At 35.4% G+C, this 20,375-nt stretch overlaps 2 protein-coding genes and 3 long non-coding RNA genes across 5 annotated transcripts; 1 reads left to right on the top strand and 4 right to left on the bottom strand.

The window, feature by feature from the left end:
- Nucleotides 1-694: 694 nt before the first annotated feature.
- LOC147518507 (uncharacterized) lies at nt 695-1,387 on the top strand. Its single transcript, XM_086593938.1, has one exon. It carries the CDS (start codon nt 695-697, stop codon nt 1,385-1,387), a length of 693 nt encoding a protein of 230 aa, XP_086450064.1.
- Nucleotides 1,388-7,390: 6,003 nt separating this feature from the next.
- On the bottom strand, nt 7,391-8,281 carry LOC147518506 (uncharacterized). The gene is made up of 3 exons (XR_015214073.1): nt 8,054-8,281; nt 7,842-7,945; nt 7,391-7,570 (listed from the first exon to the last, which is right to left on the bottom strand). It is a non-coding gene; the product is annotated as an uncharacterized LOC147518506 (long non-coding RNA).
- Nucleotides 8,282-8,912: 631 nt separating this feature from the next.
- LOC147518505 (uncharacterized) lies at nt 8,913-10,431 on the bottom strand. Its single transcript, XM_086593937.1, has 6 exons — nt 10,243-10,431; nt 10,040-10,159; nt 9,668-9,949; nt 9,465-9,584; nt 9,126-9,374; nt 8,913-9,029 (listed from the first exon to the last, which is right to left on the bottom strand). Exons 1-6 carry the CDS (start codon nt 10,429-10,431, stop codon nt 8,913-8,915), a joined length of 1,077 nt encoding a protein of 358 aa, XP_086450063.1.
- A 36-nt stretch (nt 10,432-10,467) lies between these two features.
- LOC147518504 (uncharacterized) lies at nt 10,468-10,912 on the bottom strand. Its single transcript, XR_015214072.1, has 3 exons — nt 10,878-10,912; nt 10,719-10,799; nt 10,468-10,524 (listed from the first exon to the last, which is right to left on the bottom strand). It is a non-coding gene; the product is annotated as an uncharacterized LOC147518504 (long non-coding RNA).
- A 135-nt stretch (nt 10,913-11,047) lies between these two features.
- LOC147518503 (uncharacterized) lies at nt 11,048-14,442 on the bottom strand. Its single transcript, XR_015214071.1, has 3 exons — nt 14,217-14,442; nt 13,997-14,116; nt 11,048-11,457 (listed from the first exon to the last, which is right to left on the bottom strand). It is a non-coding gene; the product is annotated as an uncharacterized LOC147518503 (long non-coding RNA).
- Nucleotides 14,443-20,375: the final 5,933 nt, after the last annotated feature.

Here is a 20,375-nt window from a genome sequence, read left to right as displayed (position 1 = left end):
ATTTTATAGGGTACTGATGATATGATCTTCTATGTGTCACCACACACCATATCATCTACAACATAAAGTATTAGACACATGCATATAACTAATAACCTATATAATATGCATAACATTTGCCCATATAATTCTCATTCAAAATATAAAGAATTAGAGTTAATACAAAAGTAATGCTTTTAGTATATAACCCTATTAGGTAATAGGTTTTCTATTAGAGCATGGTTGGATGCATATATGGGTGCCAGGTACGCCATGTCCGATCCCACTCCTAAATAAGCTTGATAATTGTAATGTTGATAGAGTGTCTGACCTTATCATGTCTGAGACAAGAGAATGGAATAGAGAATTTATCATGTCTACATGGCCACACGACTATGCTCAATTTTTTTTATATATTCCCATTTCAGCGAATCAACAAGCAAACAATAGATTTTGGGCCCCAAATAAATATGGATTATACATAGTTAAATCAGCTTATCATAAGAAGCTTGAACGGGTGGATCTAGACCTAGTTTTATGAGAAATGGGAATTCAAAGAGGTGTGGAAGCTCAATGTCCCATATAAGGTTCGATTTTTTATTTGGAAAGGTTCCCATATAAGGTACGGTTTTTTATTTGGTAAGGTTTGCAGCATGTAATTCCGACAGTTTATATCCTTCACAGGCACCATTTCACCACTGATGAATATTGTGTTATGTGTGGATTTGAGAAAGAATCTCATATTCATTTGTTCATGCATTGTCCATTTGCACGGTCTTTATGGTTTGGGGTTGATATTCACCCATTGATTTACACAGCAACAACAAGATCATTCCATGACTGGTTAGTTGAAGTAGCAAGAAGTGTGTTGAGACTTCCAGAAAAAGAAAATCTACTAATTAAAGTGGCCAGTGTACTGTGGAACATTTGGTTAGCAACAAACGAAAGTAGATTCACCTGGGTCAAGGCAGATCCTGTTATATCCCTTTTTAAAGCATTCAATCTGATTGATGATATGATCAAGATCAGAAATGATGGTTTAATCAACAAACCCACACCTAGCTCTATTGAAATCCAAATTGCTTGGACTACTCCTCCTTGGCGACATTGGGTCAAATTAAACACAGATTGCTCAACTTTGGGGGCTCCTGGACCTACAGGTTCTGGATGTGTATTTCGAGGAGAGGATGAAAATTTCTTATTTAGAGCGGTACTACCTATTCCATTAGCTAATGCTGTGGTTGCTGAATTCTCTGTGGTGTGGATTGGACTCAAAGATGCACTGTGCTTAAATTTTCATAAAATTATAATTGAAACAAACTCAAAGTATGGCATCAAGTTATCTCAGAAAGGGAAACTAATGTACCAAAGGCTATCGAATCCCTGGTACACGATATACGAGACATGATTACGATGATAGATGAGTACATGATACTGTGGAATTACAGTGAAGTGAATTTTGTAGCTGATAATTTTGCTGAATGGACAACCAAACTTGCTGCTAATCAACAATGGTGGGCAAATCCTAATATACATAGGGATAATGTAAATGTGAATATGTTTATTTTGTTGGAGTTATCCCTCACATGAGAATGAGGAAGAGGAGAGAAAGCAATACTGTTCGTGTGAAGAGGTCTGAGCACGCGCGTGCTCAGATTGGCCTTGCCCAAGGCGCACCCACGCCCTTGCCGTGAAAAAAGAAGATAGTTTTTTTTAGCCTCTCACGAAACAAAGTTATTGGACTTTTGGTTTAAGGAAAATAAGATAGCGCGCACGCGCTCGATTTTACCATGCCGAGAGCATGCCCGTGCTCATGTCTATATTTGCAGACTTCTATTTCTACAGTAACCGCGAAATTGTGGGTTACTATAAAAACAAGAAGTAAGGTTTTGGAAAACCTAAGTCACGAATTGAAACCCAATTTTGAGAGCTATCAAAATTGAGAGAGAACCCTTGCAAAGAGAAAAGCTTGTAAGGAGAGATGAGTGATCTAGTAAGGTGGAGATACTTGAGAGGAGTGATTGTAATCTTCCTTCCCACACTTATAAAAGGATTAGCTCTTATAGAAGTAGGCACCTGGTAAAAGCCCAAAACTATAGTTTTAACCCCTTAATAATATTACATTTAGACCAATTATGTGTATAATAAATAAGAGTTAGTACTATTTACGTGCTTTTGTGTATTTCAGGTCTTAGAGTTAAATATGTGAAGAAATATGTCACTTTTGCAAAAGAAAGAAGCAAAGGTTAGTTGCTAAGAAGTTCTATGACTAAAGAAAAAGATTCAAGGAGAAACAGACTTTTTAAAGCCCAGTCAAAGTTGAAAAGTCAAAGTCAACGCGGGAAGAAATAGAGCATAAAAGTCAACAGAATTTCCACATACCGTATTTTTGGACTCAGAGCTCGGAATTTGGCCTATTATATGTCAAAACGACCGGCTCAGAAAGAGATTTCGAATAGTACATGACTTGATCTAATAAAAAGAGTAAAATTAGATGAAAAGGTTGTTACAATAATTTCTAGCAAAGAAACCCTTTTTGGACTTAAATAATTAGGTTTTGGGCTTGATTTAATGGCCCAAAACATAGCTCCAAAGCCCATGCACGAAATTATAAACCTAGCCCTCTCATTTATAAAGAGGACTAAGATATAACTCTAAATACTTAATTTTTAATTCATAGATCCCTTCTTAGTTAATAAATTAGATAATAATTAGTTTTCTTCTTAAGTCAAAAACCCTAGTTATTGTTTTATTAGCCTAATCACCATTAATAAATCCAAGTTAATTATATTGTTTCAATTATGTCTTATTATTATTCTCATTCTTCTATTGATGATAGTCTAATAAATCTCAGCTAAACCTCCATTAGAGGGGTTTGATGAAGCTTTGATGAAGACTTGATGTGTTAGTGTAGAATAAGTTGTAGTAATCTATTTCACTTTAGAAGGTAGTCAATTTACCATGAGAATGAGTTTAAATTGCCTCACATGCTAATTATTAGTTGGTAGAGATTGTCATGAATAATTAGGGATTAAAAAGACCCAACCTTCATGTGAAAACATAAAGATTAGGATTATAACAAATCTATGCTAGCTTATTAAGGGTTAATCAAGGTGGCATCAAATCCCTCTAATACCTCTCTTCTCATTCACACCTTATTATCAAATTGCCATGGTTTAAGTTAGCATATCATAATTAGCTATTTTCACCATATTAGTATAATTTAATTATTGCTCTCGTTGATATTATAGAATTATTTAAATTAGTGAAACTGTTATGTCTCAGAAACTAGGAGTGGAACGAATTCTTTACTCCACCATATCACAAGATAATCGAGAGTAGAAACTTTGATCTAGAGTAAATCTACAATCTTTTACTTATTCTTAACATAATTAGTTAAGAGTAGGTAAAATGTTAGTTTTTTATATTTATCAGCACCATTGGCTGAACCACGTTACATCTTGTGTTGTGGTATGCTTTATTTTCTTTGCATTATTATAACTTGTTTGTGATAGTTGTTTAGGGAGTTGAGCTTGCTAGGTTAGTTGTAGTGAAAGTTTAGATTTTTTATGTCTATAGCTGTAGTTGGTCCAAGTGCAAGTTATCTTAGTAATGGGGATTGATTGGTATCATTTTTCCCTAACATATTACCTTACCATCCTTATGTTCAGTTTGGTGGATGAGACCACCACAGTTTGTTGTAAATAGCCTTAAGACGCGATATGCAAGGTGTGTTGACATCCCGAATTGTTATGCAATAAATTGCCTTAAGGGGGTGTATATACTTTGTATATATAATGACCACTCAATTCATGTATACTTGGCCAAAGTATGACATGTAATAGTAGATATTACTATACTTTGACAAAATTTTGAACGATATATATGTATGATGTATCGACTATTCGTATTGAGTGGACCTAATATGTTTCGTCCAAATCATAGCAGATGCACCTAATTTATTACTGAAAGTTACAGGGGTATGTTTGGCTAAGAGCATTCCCAATGCAAACAACAACTTCCTACCTCCACATAGGACTATTTTCCCTCATAGTTACTTTCTTTGTGATAAGCTACTAAGGGTTGCCCAATGCAAATGCGACTTTAAAATTTGGACGGAATATTTTACTCTGTTTGAATGTAAAAAATGAAAAAATATTGAAAAAAAAACACGCGAGACGGAATGAAACATCCTGTCCGAAAGAAAACAAAAGCAAAAAAACTCGTGAGACAGAATACATTCCGTCCGAAAAAAAAAAAGAAAAAAAATGCGAGACGGAATAAAAGGTTCATCCGAAGATCACAAGTCAGCAACTATCTCATTGTAACTTAGTGAAAAACTACTCTCATTGTCACCCTTGCATTGACCCATTGTTTTTGGCTCATAAGGGTGGCAATTTGCTATTTCCCCTCAAAGCTGCTTGTATTGGGAATGCTCTAATGCTCTCAGTGATGTCTGCATCAAAACTTACACCATATTGTTTGGGTTTTCTGTGTCTAGTAGTACTCGTTAGTGTTGGAAGCTGAAAACTAACTAACCAAATTCAAACATAGAACTGAGCTGACTAATAAGTTCACTTCAAAGCTCTCAGCTCTCAGCTCTCAACTCAATACTATCTTCATCATGCACTCCTTTACATCCCATAAAATTATGTAGGGTTGTCAATGCATCGGGATAAGCCCGAAGCCCTATTGAATCCGAACCGATAAGACATGGACTTAGACTTTATGTTTAGTCTGATAAGATTATTGGGCAAAGTCTAGACATACTATTGTCCGGTCCGATAATGGCCCGACTCGAAATCCATGGTAGATTTGTGTGTTTTATAGTTAACTAGGTATTACCCTATGAGGTGTTTATTATGTGGGAATTTGTAGGTATTAATCATGGTACACGTATTGTCTCTAATCAAAAGATATTTTCATATGTGTGGCATATGTGGGAATTTGTAGGTATTTTTTTTTTGAATTGGAGCTACACGTACTATCTCCTATCAACAATGCACTATTTTGTTTGTTTTTTGGATTGATAAAGAATTTTTCTAACAATGCAGTAATGCATTTCCCATACTTAAATTACCTTGTTGTATAGATGTCCATTACCTGGTTTAGAATCAAGATCTGACAAAAAAATAACAAAAAAACAAAAACACAAACAAAGAATGAAAAACAATAATAACATATATAATTGGGGTATGGGATGACAAAGAATGCATTCCTCATGAGAAGTTGTGGTTTGCAAAATTATTAATATAATTTTCTCACACTCCCTCAAAAAGTGTCTACGTCACAAAGTAGATAATTAAAGTAAAATGTGTGCATGGTAGATAATCGGGCAGTAACAATTAAAAGTCTCCAATCTAGATAGCAGGCATAACATATTCATGTAATAGGGAGAAAACACCATCACAATTTCAATAATGAGAACTACTAAAATAAGCAATGCTCAGAGATTGGACAGTAAGCCTGAAGTATTCATTATGTAAAAGAGAATAATAAGCAACGACATAGACCTCAATTGTTACTTAGCGTCCTCCAAACTTATCAATAGATCTCAACTGTGACTAAGCATCCTCCGAACGTAGCAATAAGACCATGTTTTCCATGGTGATTATTTTTAAGCAATCCTAAGAAAAATAAAATCAGGAAATACAGTGGCAAAGATAAAAGCAAATTGTATATTGGGTAAAGACTAATGAGTAGCTGAAAAAGATATAAGTAACTTACAATTGAGGATGGTAGTGGTAAGTTGGAAGATATAAAACTAACTATACTGTTGATGGAGAAGATAATGGCATGGCAGGAACGAATATATATAGCATAAGATAATTGTAACGCAAGGTGAAGTTAAAAAGTGGTATGCGAATTTGAGTTGGGGGTATTTAGAGAGAAGTATGGGTTTGTAAAGGTTTTCTTCATAATATTCCCAAGAATTTGTTTTTTCTTCATAACAGTCTTAAATGCCCAACGTACTTATTTGTTTCTTAAACTGATGGCGAGTCTTGGGAGTATATGTTGTTGTATTAATTAATTGAAATGCCTTAGACTTTGCTACTGTTAAGTGATTCCACGCATCTTTATTCAAGTCTTTCCAAAAAGAGGTATGTGCATTTAGTTGGAATGCTTAGCTTTTGCTAACATTGGCTGATTCCATGGATTTGTGTTTAAGTCATTACCCTATTATGACACTACTTTGTAGCCTGCAGAAGTTGGGTTTAACCTCTACTAAATTTGATCGGGATGTGTGATGTGTGCAATCCTTTTGATTAATTAGGGTTTCTTAGTGCCACATGCCCACATATGCCTTGACATTTTCACTAATGAATCTAATTTTCTGATCCACGTTATTCCAAGAGGATTTGGCCTTAGTTAGCGCCAATAAGCTACTTTAACGTCTGGGCTTACTTTGTTAGTATACATGGAAACTGATACCTTACATGCCAGTATCATTGTTGTAGATGCACAAGTTCACAGATTGTTCACTGTCTGCCTGTCGCCTGGACATACATAATCCTGAATTCCTGATGTTGTAGTTACATGAATAAAACTATAAAGAGAAACTCCTATAGGAGTACACCATTTATCTGTCGCGTCAAACTGATTTATATTCGGCATTTCAAATTTGCCTAAGTTTTTAATACTGAAGCAAATCGTAATTCATAATGTGTTACCTTCCTTCGTGATCTTGCCAATTGTCTTCATCTTTATTAAAAATTTGTAATTCACTACTAAAAAAAGGCCTTTTTATGACAATTTTTAGCTGTCATGAAATACATATCATGTCACTTTCTGATTGAAAAACTAGCCGTCATTACTGAGGGTGTCACAAAAAGTCAACCAAAACCGTCATTAAATTTATGACGGTTCATAGAAGGACGTCTTAAAAGGTCCTCTCATTATGACATATATTAGTCTTTAAAACGTCATAGTAGGTATATTTTATTATGACACCTCATATGTAACCGTCAATAAATTAACAATATTTTCTAACAGTTCACGTCAGAACCGTCATGAAATGCCCATTAACTATTGTGGAACCGACATGAAATACCCATTGACTATTGTGGAACCGTCATGAAATGCCCATTGACTACTGTAGAACCGTCATTTTATGGGGGGAAAAATACGTCAACAAATAGTTTACACTGTGACAGTTCTTCTAAAACCGTCATCTTTATATATATATATATATATATATATATATATATATATATATATATATATATATATATATATATATATATATATATATATTATTAGTGAAAATATTATTATTATATTTTTCCAGTAAAAAAATACTCCATGATAACCTTTTAATTCAATTCCTAACCTGTAAACTTATTTCACCAATAAAACAGCTATAAAATTCTCAAAAATAAAATTAGAACATCTACAGTAACTTCAACCCATATATTTTCAAGCCATTCGAAAATACTTATTCCTTATATCAATTTATCATTTATCCAACATCACTGAAAAATACTAAATACATTTATTTGATAGCACATTCAACCAAACTAAAAATCATTTTAATCAACTCCATCATCAACAAATTAAGCGTTATCCATCGATCGATCAAACGTTGTCAAACCTAAGAAACAAATAAAGTAAAGAAACATTATTAGTATATTTGCTACCAAAAGCTCAAGCCACTGACCAAAAACATATTATTTTATATAGGCATGAAGATAACAATGCGATGGGACCTAGTTCTCACAACGGAAGAAAAAATAAATAAAAATACCTACAATGCAAATGGGTTGTGGTTCAAGATATACACTACTACATTTAAAGTCATCCCATATCTCAAAGTAGCAAACAAAATAAAAACAAAATACTATTATCGCAATACATACACATACTTTTGGCTTGGCGAGATAAATCGTTCGATGAAGTCAATAAACTCCATACGAATTTCAATAAGCTCAGCAGTGGTATAGGTGATAGTGTTGGCCAACTCCATTAGCTACACGAGTACGTAAAGTCAACAAAGAATTTAGTATATATGATATACGTTGACAAGAAAGAATTACATAGATATTTTAGAATATATTAACAAGAAAGATTTGCTAACCTTTGTCTTAATTGATTGACTAGGACCCATCATAAAATGTCTCATGAAATGCAAGACATAATATCCACACTCGTATCCTCCTGGTTGAATTGGGCACTACACGAAAACATAAACAAATTGTCAAAACACATTCAATACACTAAGTAAATCTTTCACATTCAAGTACTGTATATTTACCTTGACATAGTCCCACTCTGGTTCCACTCTTTTTCCTTCACTTAATGCTAATGTTTTCATTCCACTCTTTACAATTAAGTTACAAGTTATTTGCATATATGACATACAAAATAAAAATAAGATTCATCAACTCATGTGTTCACCATGCATCTTAGCTTTATATCAGGGACACCTCGAGTTGAATCAAGAAAATATACTTTTTTTGTACTTACGTCAATAATTACCAAAATCCAATGAATCCTATACAACCATATATAGGGGTTAAGAAAGTACAAAAAATAAAAATAAAAATAAAATGAGAATGCATATATGTTAAAGAACATGACCAACAAGCATACCACGAATTGTACGGAAGAAAAATAACTTGGTCTCTTTGTCTTGCCATTAATCTATTTGAGACCAGACGATTCATCTCTTTTTTGTCTGCATATAAGTTGAAATCACCAGGATAACAAAATCCAAACCTTTGTCGAGAACTTTCGTATTTCTCATACAAATATCTAAAAGAAAATCATACTGCCATTAGTACGACATGTACGCATAAATTAAACAACTCATCTCTTAAAAAATAAATCCAAGATTCCACTAACCTGATATATACTACAATGCAATTGGCATTTAACATTTGCTTATGACAAATATCCATTATTTCATCTTTTGCAATATAAAACTGTAGTTCACGCTAAAAAATCCTCGTGTCCATTTCACTTATATGATTTCCCTTCATTATATTACCCACCAAAACCGCAAATTCTTCAAATATAATTTCGTCATGCTCATCACATTGAACCTCATTTTTCTATAAAATAAAAATAAATAAACAATGAATAATAAATACAAATAGGTGCTAATTTATATAAATATTGGTAGAAAAATATAATAGAATACATTTTACCTTATTATCAAGTATGACAAAGTCACGAGGCCAAGCCACGTGGTAACCAACTGCACCACCTACCCTGGTAATGTCATCATCAGGAATTGGTCTTGGTAGAAGGGCAATCGCTGAAATTGCACGTATTATTTGTACACGCACATAGCCTTCACCCATTCTATCATTATGGATCTTGTCATCCGGTCTAAACCCCTCAATTATACAAGCATCAGCAACAATATTGTTTTTGGACCCCAAAGCAAGTTTACACTTTAAAACAACCACAAACATTAAAATAATTGTAAATTTAAAATTCTAGTGAGTACCATGATTAATTATTTTAGAAATTAGAGAGTTTACCTTCTCATTTACTGATTTAGGTTTAGAGATTGGCATAACACTTTTGGCTTTATTAGCACCATTATCATTGCCTTTTGATCCGGCTTTAGCACCATTATCATTGTCTTTTGATCCCACAGCCTAACAAACATTATAAAGACAATTTCAATAGATATTTGTAAACTATAACTATCACTTTTATTTAATATCAAAATGACAAGTACCTGCTTGTTTCCTAACATAGGTTTTGAGATAGCCAAATTGTCAAATACCACAAAGTCACTTGGCCAAGCCACGTGGTAGCCAATTGCACCTCCTACGGTGGTAATATCATCATCCGGAATCGGTCTTGGCAGAAGAGAATTTGCCAAAATTGCACGTATGATTTGTACACGTACATAGCCTTCTCCCATTCTATCATTATGGATCTTGTCATCCGGTCCAAACCCCTCAATTATACAAGCATCAGCAACAACATTGCTTTTGGACCCCAAAGCAAGTTTACACTTTAAAACAACCACAAACATTAAAATAATTGTAAATTTAAAATTCTAGTGAGTACCATGAATAATTATTTTAGAAATTAGAGATTTTACCTTCTCATTTCCTGATTTAGGTTTAGAAATTGGCATAACACTTTTGGCTTTATTAGCACCATTATCATTGCCTTTTGATCCGGCTTTAGCACCATTATCATTGTCTTTTAATCCCACAGCCTAACAAACATTATAAGGACACTTTCAATAGATATTTGTAAACTATAACTATTACTTTTAGTTAATATCAAAATGACAAATACCTGCTTATTTCCTAACATAGGTTTTGAGATAGCCAAATTGTCAAATACCACAAAGCCACTTGGCCAAGCCACGTGGTAGCCAACTACACCTCCTACGGTGGTAATATCATCATCCGCAATCAGTCTTGGCAGAAGAGAATTTGCCAAAATTGCATGTATGATTTGTACACGTACATAGCCTTCTCCCATTTTAACATTATGGATATTGTGATCCGGTCCCAACCACTCAATTAGAATAACATCCGCAACAATATTGCTTTTGGACCCCAAAGCCAGCTTACACTTTTGAAACAACAGAACAATTGAGCATAACATTATTGGTAGGTTTAAAAGTTTCAAAAATTAAAAAACATTTACCTTCTTATTTCCTGATGACGGAATAGATATTGGCATATCACTTTTGAGTTTATCACCGTTGTAAAAACATTTACCTTCCTATGGCTCTCTAACTCATTAGTAAAAAAAAAAACTATTACCTGCTTGCTGCCCGACTTATGTTGAAAGACTGCCACTTTGCTATTAAGCTTAGCAACACTACTGTTCTTCAAGCCCACATCCTAAGAGACATAAAAGTGAATTTAAAATCAACAATCTTTTAAGTAACATTTAAAGATTGCACGTTAAATAACATATACCTGCTCATTTCCTAATTTTAGTTTAGAGACTGCCTGCATTAAACTTTTGGATTTAGCACCACTAATTGCCTACGCACATATTGAACAAGTTAATTCAAAACTGAAAAAGTATTTACATTCTGTAGCCATTTATTTAAAGTAATACCTTTCTCGACATCTTTCTCGAATTCACACCCAATGCTCTCTCAAGACATTTATTAATTGTCTTGTTGTTAGTGCCAGAAGATAATATATCATCATTTGGACTTTCCATTCGCTTTTTACTATTATTCTTGGAACCATTGGAGGCAACTTTCTCTATGTGTTGCGAGCTAATCACTCCTTGTAAGGTCTCCAACACTCTCACTCTTTCCTTTAATGCCTGGTTTTCTTCTTCTTTCTTACGGATCGTGGACTCCATCTCTTCTCTATGTGCTTTTGATCCCCGTTTAGGGAGATTAAAGTAAGTAGTTGGAGTGACATATTTCCCTCCTGCTCTAACCCTGCCACAATGTTCTGGAGTCCCCAATGCCTTCGTAAGAACATCATCGCTTCCTTGGGTTACTAACTTCCCTTCAGCCTCTTCCTTTTTTAGTTGGTCCTGCGAAAACATTCTCTCTTCTTAAGCAAGATAGATCATACTTTTACTGAGAAAGAAAATATCAACCCATCATTCTCAACGTGTGTTTTCTTAGTGAGTGTAGCTAACTGGTGAACTGCCATGCCTAATTGGGACTGTTGACGGCTTGTCATGGGCTGACTGGTGGACTGCCAGTGCTTTTTGGACCTGTCAAGTATTGCGGGTGGACATGAATGGTATGGACATGGTCTGTTTAAGTTTGATATTGATTTGTAAAGGACTGAACAGGGTCTGACATGGACTGGAACAGGCCTGTGGGGTGCTGAACATAGCCTGAAAGTGCCTGAAATTGGAATAGAGAGGGAAATGAAGAACACTTGTTATTGAGCAGATAGAGGTAATTTCAGTAACGGGATTTTAATCTAGTTGCACAATATCATGAACACTGGATAATGTCATTAACAAGTTTATCTTAACATTGTCTTTCTCTTTCCCCATTCATCTGAAAAGGATAATAAAGTAGTTGCAATGTTGACAAAGGTTTACAAATAAAAGTGATGAACCAAAAGAAAGAAGTAATGAACCAGCACAAAAAGGACTTGCGTAAAAGTAAAATGAGAGAAAATTAGACTATAATAGTGCACCCTATGTTGTTAATTCTCATCAGAATATGTTGTCGCTAGTATTCTTTAAGAAATAAAGGATCTTTTGAAAGGAATAACATTAGATTATACGTAGCAGTAATGGTAGTTAAAGGCTTTTTAAAGTTGGAACCTAAGCAACCAAACTGAATTAGTTCTTCCTTTAGTTCAGTTCTTCAATGATTCAAGTTGCATAGATTAGCAAGCAGCAGGAAGGTTTCAATGGTTCAAATGCACCAAGGACTACATCTGACTGGAATCACGGAAGTTCTCAATTTCATAGTTTATCCTATGAATTGATATATAAGAATTTACGCCTGACACTATCAGAGCAAGTGATAAATTAGGCATACAACCATTACAAAAGAAAATTACCCGATAACAAAAGCAACATGAAAAACTTATTTGATGATAGTCACCTTTCTATTTTCTTTATCAAAAAGTCCCACTATCATTCACTACCACCCCACCAACCCCATCAACACCATCAATTAACACAATCAAATTTATTGAGGGACTGAGGGGTATTATAAAGCAAGATTTCAATCAGACACAAGAGAGTAGTAGGTTTCGTCTTTATCGATTGAAACCAACAACACAGCCATTACTTTTTATGATTGAAAACCCTTTAAGCTTCTAAATTGTGATGATGGAGAGATTTCCGAGACAGACTCTTCGGTTTTCTCATTCTCTTTTTCTTTTTCCTTTTTATTCTTTAAACTAAAGGTTAACCAATCCATACATATTGTCTTTCAGGGAATGGGCACCGAACCCATCAAAGAGGCGGGCTCAATAACATGTGGTTACAAAATCTTTCCATACAAAGCATCAAGAGTCATCTATGGAATCTCTATAAATGAAGACAATGAACCACACCCTGACTTGATTTTGCTTTCTCTTTCGGACTTCGGTTAAGTAGGCAATTCCTTCAAAAGTCGTGCAGCCAATTCTTTCTCAAACTCACATCTAGTTCATATAAAGGGATATGAATCGACTCACACCTCTATAATGGATAACAGAATTGAAACTCTTTTAAAGTTCATTTCTACAACATACAATGATTGAAACCTCCAAAATTCCTACATAGCACCAACTGTTGGGCTCTATAGGTAAGGCATTCAGGCATAATTCGATGCTAATCCCTGCATCTCGTGGGTGTTGGTACGAGTGATCAGCATCGCAAGTCGATTAAGTAAGTCAGTCGACGCCATGCCTAGCTCCTACTGGTATTGAAGGCAATATCTGCAATCTCTCTCTTTTTTATACCTCCATAATGATCACAAGAATTGGTAAGTTCAATGCTCTGATCATAAACACAAGGATCTGTTCCTCTAGACATGCTCTAATTCGTCTAAACTTGATAACTAAACTAGGGGTTTGCCTGTTTCATCAAGCTCGATTAACCATTTCTCGTCAGGCCATTTTCAATCAAACAACCTAATGAAAAGGAGCTGTTTAAGGAGATTATGTTAATCACCAATCCAAACACAATACATGCTATCTCCAAATCTCACCTAACATGCTTATGCAACCTACACACTAACGACTTGTACTCAGGCGACCTACTGTCCTACACACTAAGGACTTGTTGTCAAGGGACCTAGAAGACGTCCAAAGACACTAGCAATAAATGTAATATTGAATTAAAGCAAAGCTCATAATAGTCGAGCATTCCAATATATAGCCAACATGGTCTTCATTATCCCTACAGTTGCACTATCCAATTGATATGTAATAATACTTTGTCCTACATCAGGGGATGACCTACAACTGACATAATACAAATTGAACAGGGTCTGACATGGCCTGAAATTGGCTTGTGGGATGCTAAACACAGAGCTGGTGATATTTAGACTTCAGGTGGACTGTAACATTAGTACTTTACTCTATTACCCGTGCTAGCATAGCTCAAAACTTACAATTTTTTCTGCCACCTTCCTTGTATCATCGTTAAAGTATTCGCCATTCTTGTTCTGCCGAGCTAAAAGCCACAAGCTAGCTCTATCATCCTCATCAAACGATTCTCCCAACTCTTCTTGCTATAATGAGGTATACAAAAAAAAAATCAATTTAGTTATGAAGTATTTGATATGGCTTACTATGTACATTAAGATTTAAAAATGTTGTACAAGTCCTTACCATCTTATCTATCAAGCCAGCATATCCAAGCCTACTAACTCGGTGATTATACTTACCATTTGCCCTTCGTGCAGATTGTAACTTACTCTTCTCCTAATGGATAAAAAAAAGTTATTAATTTAAATAGAACAATATACCTATTTAAATGTCTCACACATACCTGGAACTCTTCTGTTAATCTCGACTTCACAAATGCATCCCAGTCAGCTTTTTTAATTAGATTATACTTTGCAGGTGGTTTTGAAAGTGCCTCGGGATCACTTTAAATGGCATAATATATTTGACAGTCAACATATTCTTGAAGGTCCTCCATCTAACTCCAAACGATTTCAAAACTGACTTCCTATACCTTATATCTATATCAAATCTTATCTGGGTCACGAATAAATAAACCGAATCCAAGTTACAAGCAAGATAAGAAACAACAAGAAAATAAAAATTCAACATTCAAAATAAATTACCCGAAGTATGCCAAACCCATAATAGTTTTAAAAGTTCGGTGGTGCTTTCGTCCACTTTTGAAAAGCACTTAGGGGAATCAGACTCCTCGCAAGAGCACCTTCCCAACCAGAAAGCTTATTACAAACTTTTCGACCTATAGGCCTACCTTTCCCATCAAAGTGAACTCTTATGATGATACCATCCCAATCACCGGAAAAAGCGATTGCATTCTGATTTAGCCTCTCCTTTTTTTACTTTGGTACTTATAGGTGTTTAGATCTTGGAATGGACAACCTCATCCTCGGAATGAACAACCTCATCTTCGGAATGGACAACCTCTTCCGATCCATGGCTAGTAGGCTAAGCTTAAAAATATAAGCCGCAGGGGCATTAATTAGTATTATATGAGATGAACAAGAATATGCACAGAAGGAAAAAACAAATATATATATATAAACACCTAGTAATAGCAATTTGTTTGAATAATACCTGGCATAGATGAAGTCTACTCATGAAATAAGTAAAGCTCCAAATGGAAAAACAGAAAAAGTAACTAATAGAAATAATTAAATACAAGATTCACTAAGGCTTAAAAAAATCTTGATCAATTGACAACTTATTGAGAATCTTACAATAAAAAAATCCCAGAAACAAAAGAGAAGAAAATAAAACAAAATGACTAGGTTTTAGATGATTCATTCTCAACCCATATTCCCTCACACAGTCTTCCGGTGTAAACTAACCGAGATTCATCAATCAAATCAAAAGAATCAAAGACTTGGAAATACTTCGGGATGAACCTTGTCTCCTATGTCCCCATCAAACCGCCATTACCAATATCGCCAACATTATAACATCTTTTAGGAGCTGCGGAGCAACCCGACCACTTAGGATCAAGTTGGTCAGGAACAAAAAAAGACTTGTTTGGCTTGAGAAGCTAAGATAAACGAATCAGATTTATGCCCAACTCTACCAAGATCAACTAATGTGAAACCCAAATCATCTTTCTTGATACCATTCCTACTATCAACCCAATCACACCTGAACACTGGAACGTGAAAATTAAAATAATCAAACAGCCATATTTCAACAATAACTCCATAAAAGGACATATCAGAAAAGGCTGGTTTCTTATCCTTCGCACTTGCAACTTGCATTGCTGCGGCCACCAAGCTCACACCACTGTTTTGAGTGACACGTGAAGCATCCCGATTTTTTGTGGAAAACCGATAACCATTGATGATATAGCTCTCATAATTTAATATATGCATCCGAGGCCCTTGAGATATCCACATTAAGGTATCCGAGACTTTGTTATTGGTGATGCATCGCTCTTGTGAAACCAGTGTTCTTTTAAGGGTTAGTAACAATTAAATGGAGTTTACAGAAGAAATGGTACTTTAGAATTGCTTAATTGTACCCTTTCTTTAAGCCAATCACTAAAGGTACGATTGTGTTCTTCTTGTAACCATGTTTGTTTCTTTGACTGACGGGGGTGGATTTTCTTCAGGTAGTCTATGTGCTCCCTATTTAGTTACCAAAAGCAATCTCACATTTAGCTATAGAAATTCTAAACCAATGGAAGAATGGATATAAACTATCAACATATTTTACCCTATGTAAGGCTCAACAACTCCTGTGTTGTGCAACACATAAAGATGCGCTTGCTCCAAGGCAGTACTATCAACTTCAGCAGCAGAACCCCCTACAGGGGTAACTCCCTCCACCAGCATATCATCAGGAGTGATTTTACAATTGGGAGGAACTCCAATTGCATCCAAGTCAGATAAGAATTCACTGCAAAACTCAATTGCTTCCTCTGCAATATAATTTTCAGCAATGCAACCTTCTGGACGATTACGGTTTCGTACATAACCCTTCAACACCACCATGTACCTAAGACATTTCAATGGGAAAATGGTACAATGATGCTTACTATGTCATACGAACCAAGGATAAAGGAAAGCTCAGTAAGTTGGTTTACCTCTCAAATAGGTACATCCATCGAAAGAAAACTGGACCACAAAGATTCACCTCTCTAACAAGATGAATCGTGAGATGAACCATGATATCAAAGAATGACGGGGGAAAGTATTTTTCCAAAGATACATACACGGTGACAACAACATCTCTTTGAATTTGACTCACTGCTGCACATCTATTACTTTTGCACAAAGTGCAATCAAGAAGAAGCACAACCCGACAATTGCATATCTCACATGCTTTGGCAAGACGGATCGATATAGCCACGGGAAGCAATCTGCTAACGTATCAAAAGCGTGGCAATCGTGCGACTTCAGCCCTTGTAATTTTAGATCATCCATTGAAACACGGGGCTTGAAATTAGAAGAGTATCCTTTGGGAACTTTCAACTCATGCAATGTTTGGCAAACTCTTCTTTTTCATCCCTAGATAATGTAAAACAAGGCTGGGGGGTAGGAAAGTTTTACTTTTACCTATCTTTGGTGCCAACTCCGCCCTTCCCATCTCCTCAAGATCAAGACGATTTAGGTATCCTTTGTTTTGAAAGGAATGTTAAGCAATATACCAATAATCTTTGTCACAAACATTCTTCTCAATATGCATGACATCCAAGTTGTGTCTAACAGGCAAATACTCCCAATAGTCCAGTTCAAAAAATATTGGCGACTTTTTCCAACATTTCAAAATATCATCGACTCCATTATCAACCCTTGGCGATGTGGTTGGCGTCTTTGCCTTTTCTCTCGCACCACAATCGCTTCCTTTTACCCATTGACTTCTTCAATTTTCGTTTAGTAACTTCTTTCCGCCCTTTTCGGTTTTGCTAAATTCTTCAATTACATTCTTAACTTTTTTCCCCAAGAAATATTAAGCGGTTTAACCTTTTCTTTTACTTTCTCACGGTTAATAGTTAAGTTTGTGATCGAAACTCTTGTTTACCATTAAACATCTTCTTACGCTTTCGTAAGGGTGGTTCTTTGGGAGGAATCTTCGGTGGACATGTATACAATCTTCTTAGAATGCTTCATCGAGCGGTGTGTATTCTCACTGCATATTAGACAAGCATAATATCCTTTAACGCAACAGCCAGATAGGTTACCAAGTGCGGGAAAATCATTTATTGTCCACATTAGCACAACTCTCAATGTAAAGGATTCATATCAATAAGCATCATAAGCATCGACCCCAGTATTCCATAAAATTTTTAAGTCGTCCATCAAGGGCCTCAAGTACACATCAATATCGTTCCCTGGTTGTCGTGGACCTGATATCAACAATGTAAGCATCATAAACTTTCTCTTCACGCACAACCATGGTGGAAGGTTGTAAGTGATCAACATAACTGGCCAAAAACTATACCTACTACTCATAGAACCGTGTGGATTGAGACCATCTGCGGAGAGTGCGAGACGCAGATTTCGTGAATCTGCTGCAAACTCTGGCCACATGCAATCTACAGTCTTCCATGCTGAGGAATCTGCTGGGTGACGCAATTTGTCATCAACTTCTCTTGCATCAGCATGCCATGTCAAATCTTTTACTGTTTGCACAGACTGAAACATCTTTTTGAACCTTGGGATGGGTGGAAAATACCACAAAACTTTTGCAGGCACACCTTTACTTGTCTCGGTCATATTTTTATTCTCCTTATATCTTGACGCTCCACAAGTAGGACACACGGTAAGATCCTTATACGTGTCACCTCTGTACAGGATGCAGTCGTTAGGACATGCATGTATCTTTTCATACTTCATTCCATAGACGGACAATGTCTTCTTGACCTTATTCAGTGAGGACGGTAGTAAATGACCTTCCTAAGCACCTCTCCAAACAATTTCAAGAACTTCAAAAAGTCTTCTCGACCACCCACCTTTGGCTTTTAGATTGAATAGTTTAACCACCATTGATAACTTGGTAAACTTTGTACACCCTTCAAATAATGGTTTCTCAAAGATCTTGGAGCAATTGTTCAGACTCTACAGGATCACCGGTGAATTGGTCACGTCCAGGATCTAGCAAGTTTTTTGTACTTGCTGCATCTTCTGGAGTTTCCATATTGTGATAATCTTGATGGTCTCCATTTCCATCGACACTAGAAGGGGCTGCATTATGACTTTTCTCCCCGTGATATATCCAGCTAGTATAGTGTTGGTCGATACCAAATTCAAAAAGGTGGTTTCTAACCTCCTTTTGAGTAAACTCACAAAGATTCACACAGTGTTTGCATGGACATCTTATGAGAATGGTCTCACTCTCTGTTGGATTTGCAAACAGAAGAAAATTCTTAACCCCTACAATATATTCATCTGTTAGCCTATCCTTGGACATCCACAATTTATCCATTTCGAATAAAGTATAACACAAAAATCCTGAAAACACCCAAATTTTGCACTCTTTTAGTTAAGAAAATAAAAATAAAAATAATCGCTTCAAAATCATTAAATCTGTTAGTGATTTTATTCTTCTCTATTACTATGTATTCTCATAGGCACCATAAAAGTGCTCTAATTTTTGTATCACTACTACTTTCCAGTAGGCATTTGCACTGGAGCAAATTAATTTACTTACTAACAATCTCAATTTGATTACTAGTTCACTGTAAGTCCGTAACACATTGTTCACACTTCTTCTATATATAAAAGGAGACACTGCTCTATGACTCTCTCTCTCTCATTTTTCACGCAATGAACGTACTCCACTCTAAATGGATTGTTTGACTGCTAAACAAATTATCATTCCAACATATTATTATAATCATTATCTCTAAATGGTGTTTCAGCTTATTAGACCCTTTGTATTCGGTTCTTTACCCGGCAAGTTTTCTACTTCATCTCGTTTACCAATCATGGTAATAATTATTTCTTCTAACTTTTCACACTCTAATTCTATTCATTTTATTATTATTATTATTATTATTTACACTTAGAGAATTGCTAGCGTCCTCACCCCTTTAAGGGGTAGGACCATCCTACCTCTATATCTGACAAAAGAACTTACTTGTTGACCATTTCTAGAGGTTCCTCTTTTATTAAAACTAAATGAAGTAAAGACCAAAAATCAAGAAGTGAGTTGACTCACTACCTTCTCATCCAAACTAAAACAAACCGACCCTCACCAAATTCCCACACGAATCGGTCTAGTGATGAACATATCATACCCCTGAATTCCGTCATAACGTTCTCTTATATTTTGTACGGGATCTGGTCTGGAGCACTCACTTTCTTTGTTCCATCCCATCATGGTTCCACACTTCCACTATGACCACAATACAAGATATAACTACTTGTGTGATTTGTTCAAATTTCAAATGCTTTAGTGGATTGCTTATGTTGTAAAGAACCTTTCTTGGAAGATTTATGAATTTAAAGAGGAACAGATTTGGAAAGCAACTTTGCCATAAGATATGTTGATAATTGTTCATAACTAACCAAGAGAAAATGACTTAATCAATTTGAAGAAGACCAGCTCAAACATCAAAAGAAATTACATCGCCTGTGTCCTGGAATTCTCTTCTATTTCCCTTTTTCTTGTTTCTTGTTTTTAATTGGACTCAACCCACTTTAAAAAAATGATTTTAAAGAAAGCAGCTCAAAACATTTACTGGTCACCTTTTCTTGTTTTAATTAGAGGTAGGATGGTCCTACCCCTTAAAGGGGTGAGGACGCTAGCAATTCTCTTACACTTATTTGTGGTTTTGCTTTCGTGATCCACAATGCGGAGGACAACTTCAAATTA

Source organism: Coptis chinensis, chromosome 2 (assembly GCF_015680905.1).
Source record: "Coptis chinensis isolate HL-2020 chromosome 2, ASM1568090v1, whole genome shotgun sequence".
NCBI classification, from domain to species: Eukaryota; Viridiplantae; Streptophyta; class Magnoliopsida; order Ranunculales; family Ranunculaceae; genus Coptis; species Coptis chinensis.
This window is presented reverse-complemented; position numbering and strand designations above follow the sequence as displayed.

Bases quoted from the DNA above. Each gene is read 5' to 3' on its own strand.
- LOC147518505 (XM_086593937.1), bottom strand. From the start codon at position 10,431: ATGGGAGAAGGCTATGTACGTGTACAAATCATACATGCAATTTTGGCA. The intron at 10,160-10,242 runs GTATTTGTCATT...AATGTTTGTTAG, and splicing joins CTATGTTAGGAAATAAGCAG to GCTGTGGGATTAAAAGACAA. The intron at 9,375-9,464 runs GTAAACTCTCTA...GTTGTTTTAAAG, and splicing joins CTAAATCAGTAAATGAGAAG to TGTAAACTTGCTTTGGGGTC.
- LOC147518507 (XM_086593938.1), top strand. From the start codon at position 695: ATGTGTGGATTTGAGAAAGAATCTCATATTCATTTGTTCATGCATTGT.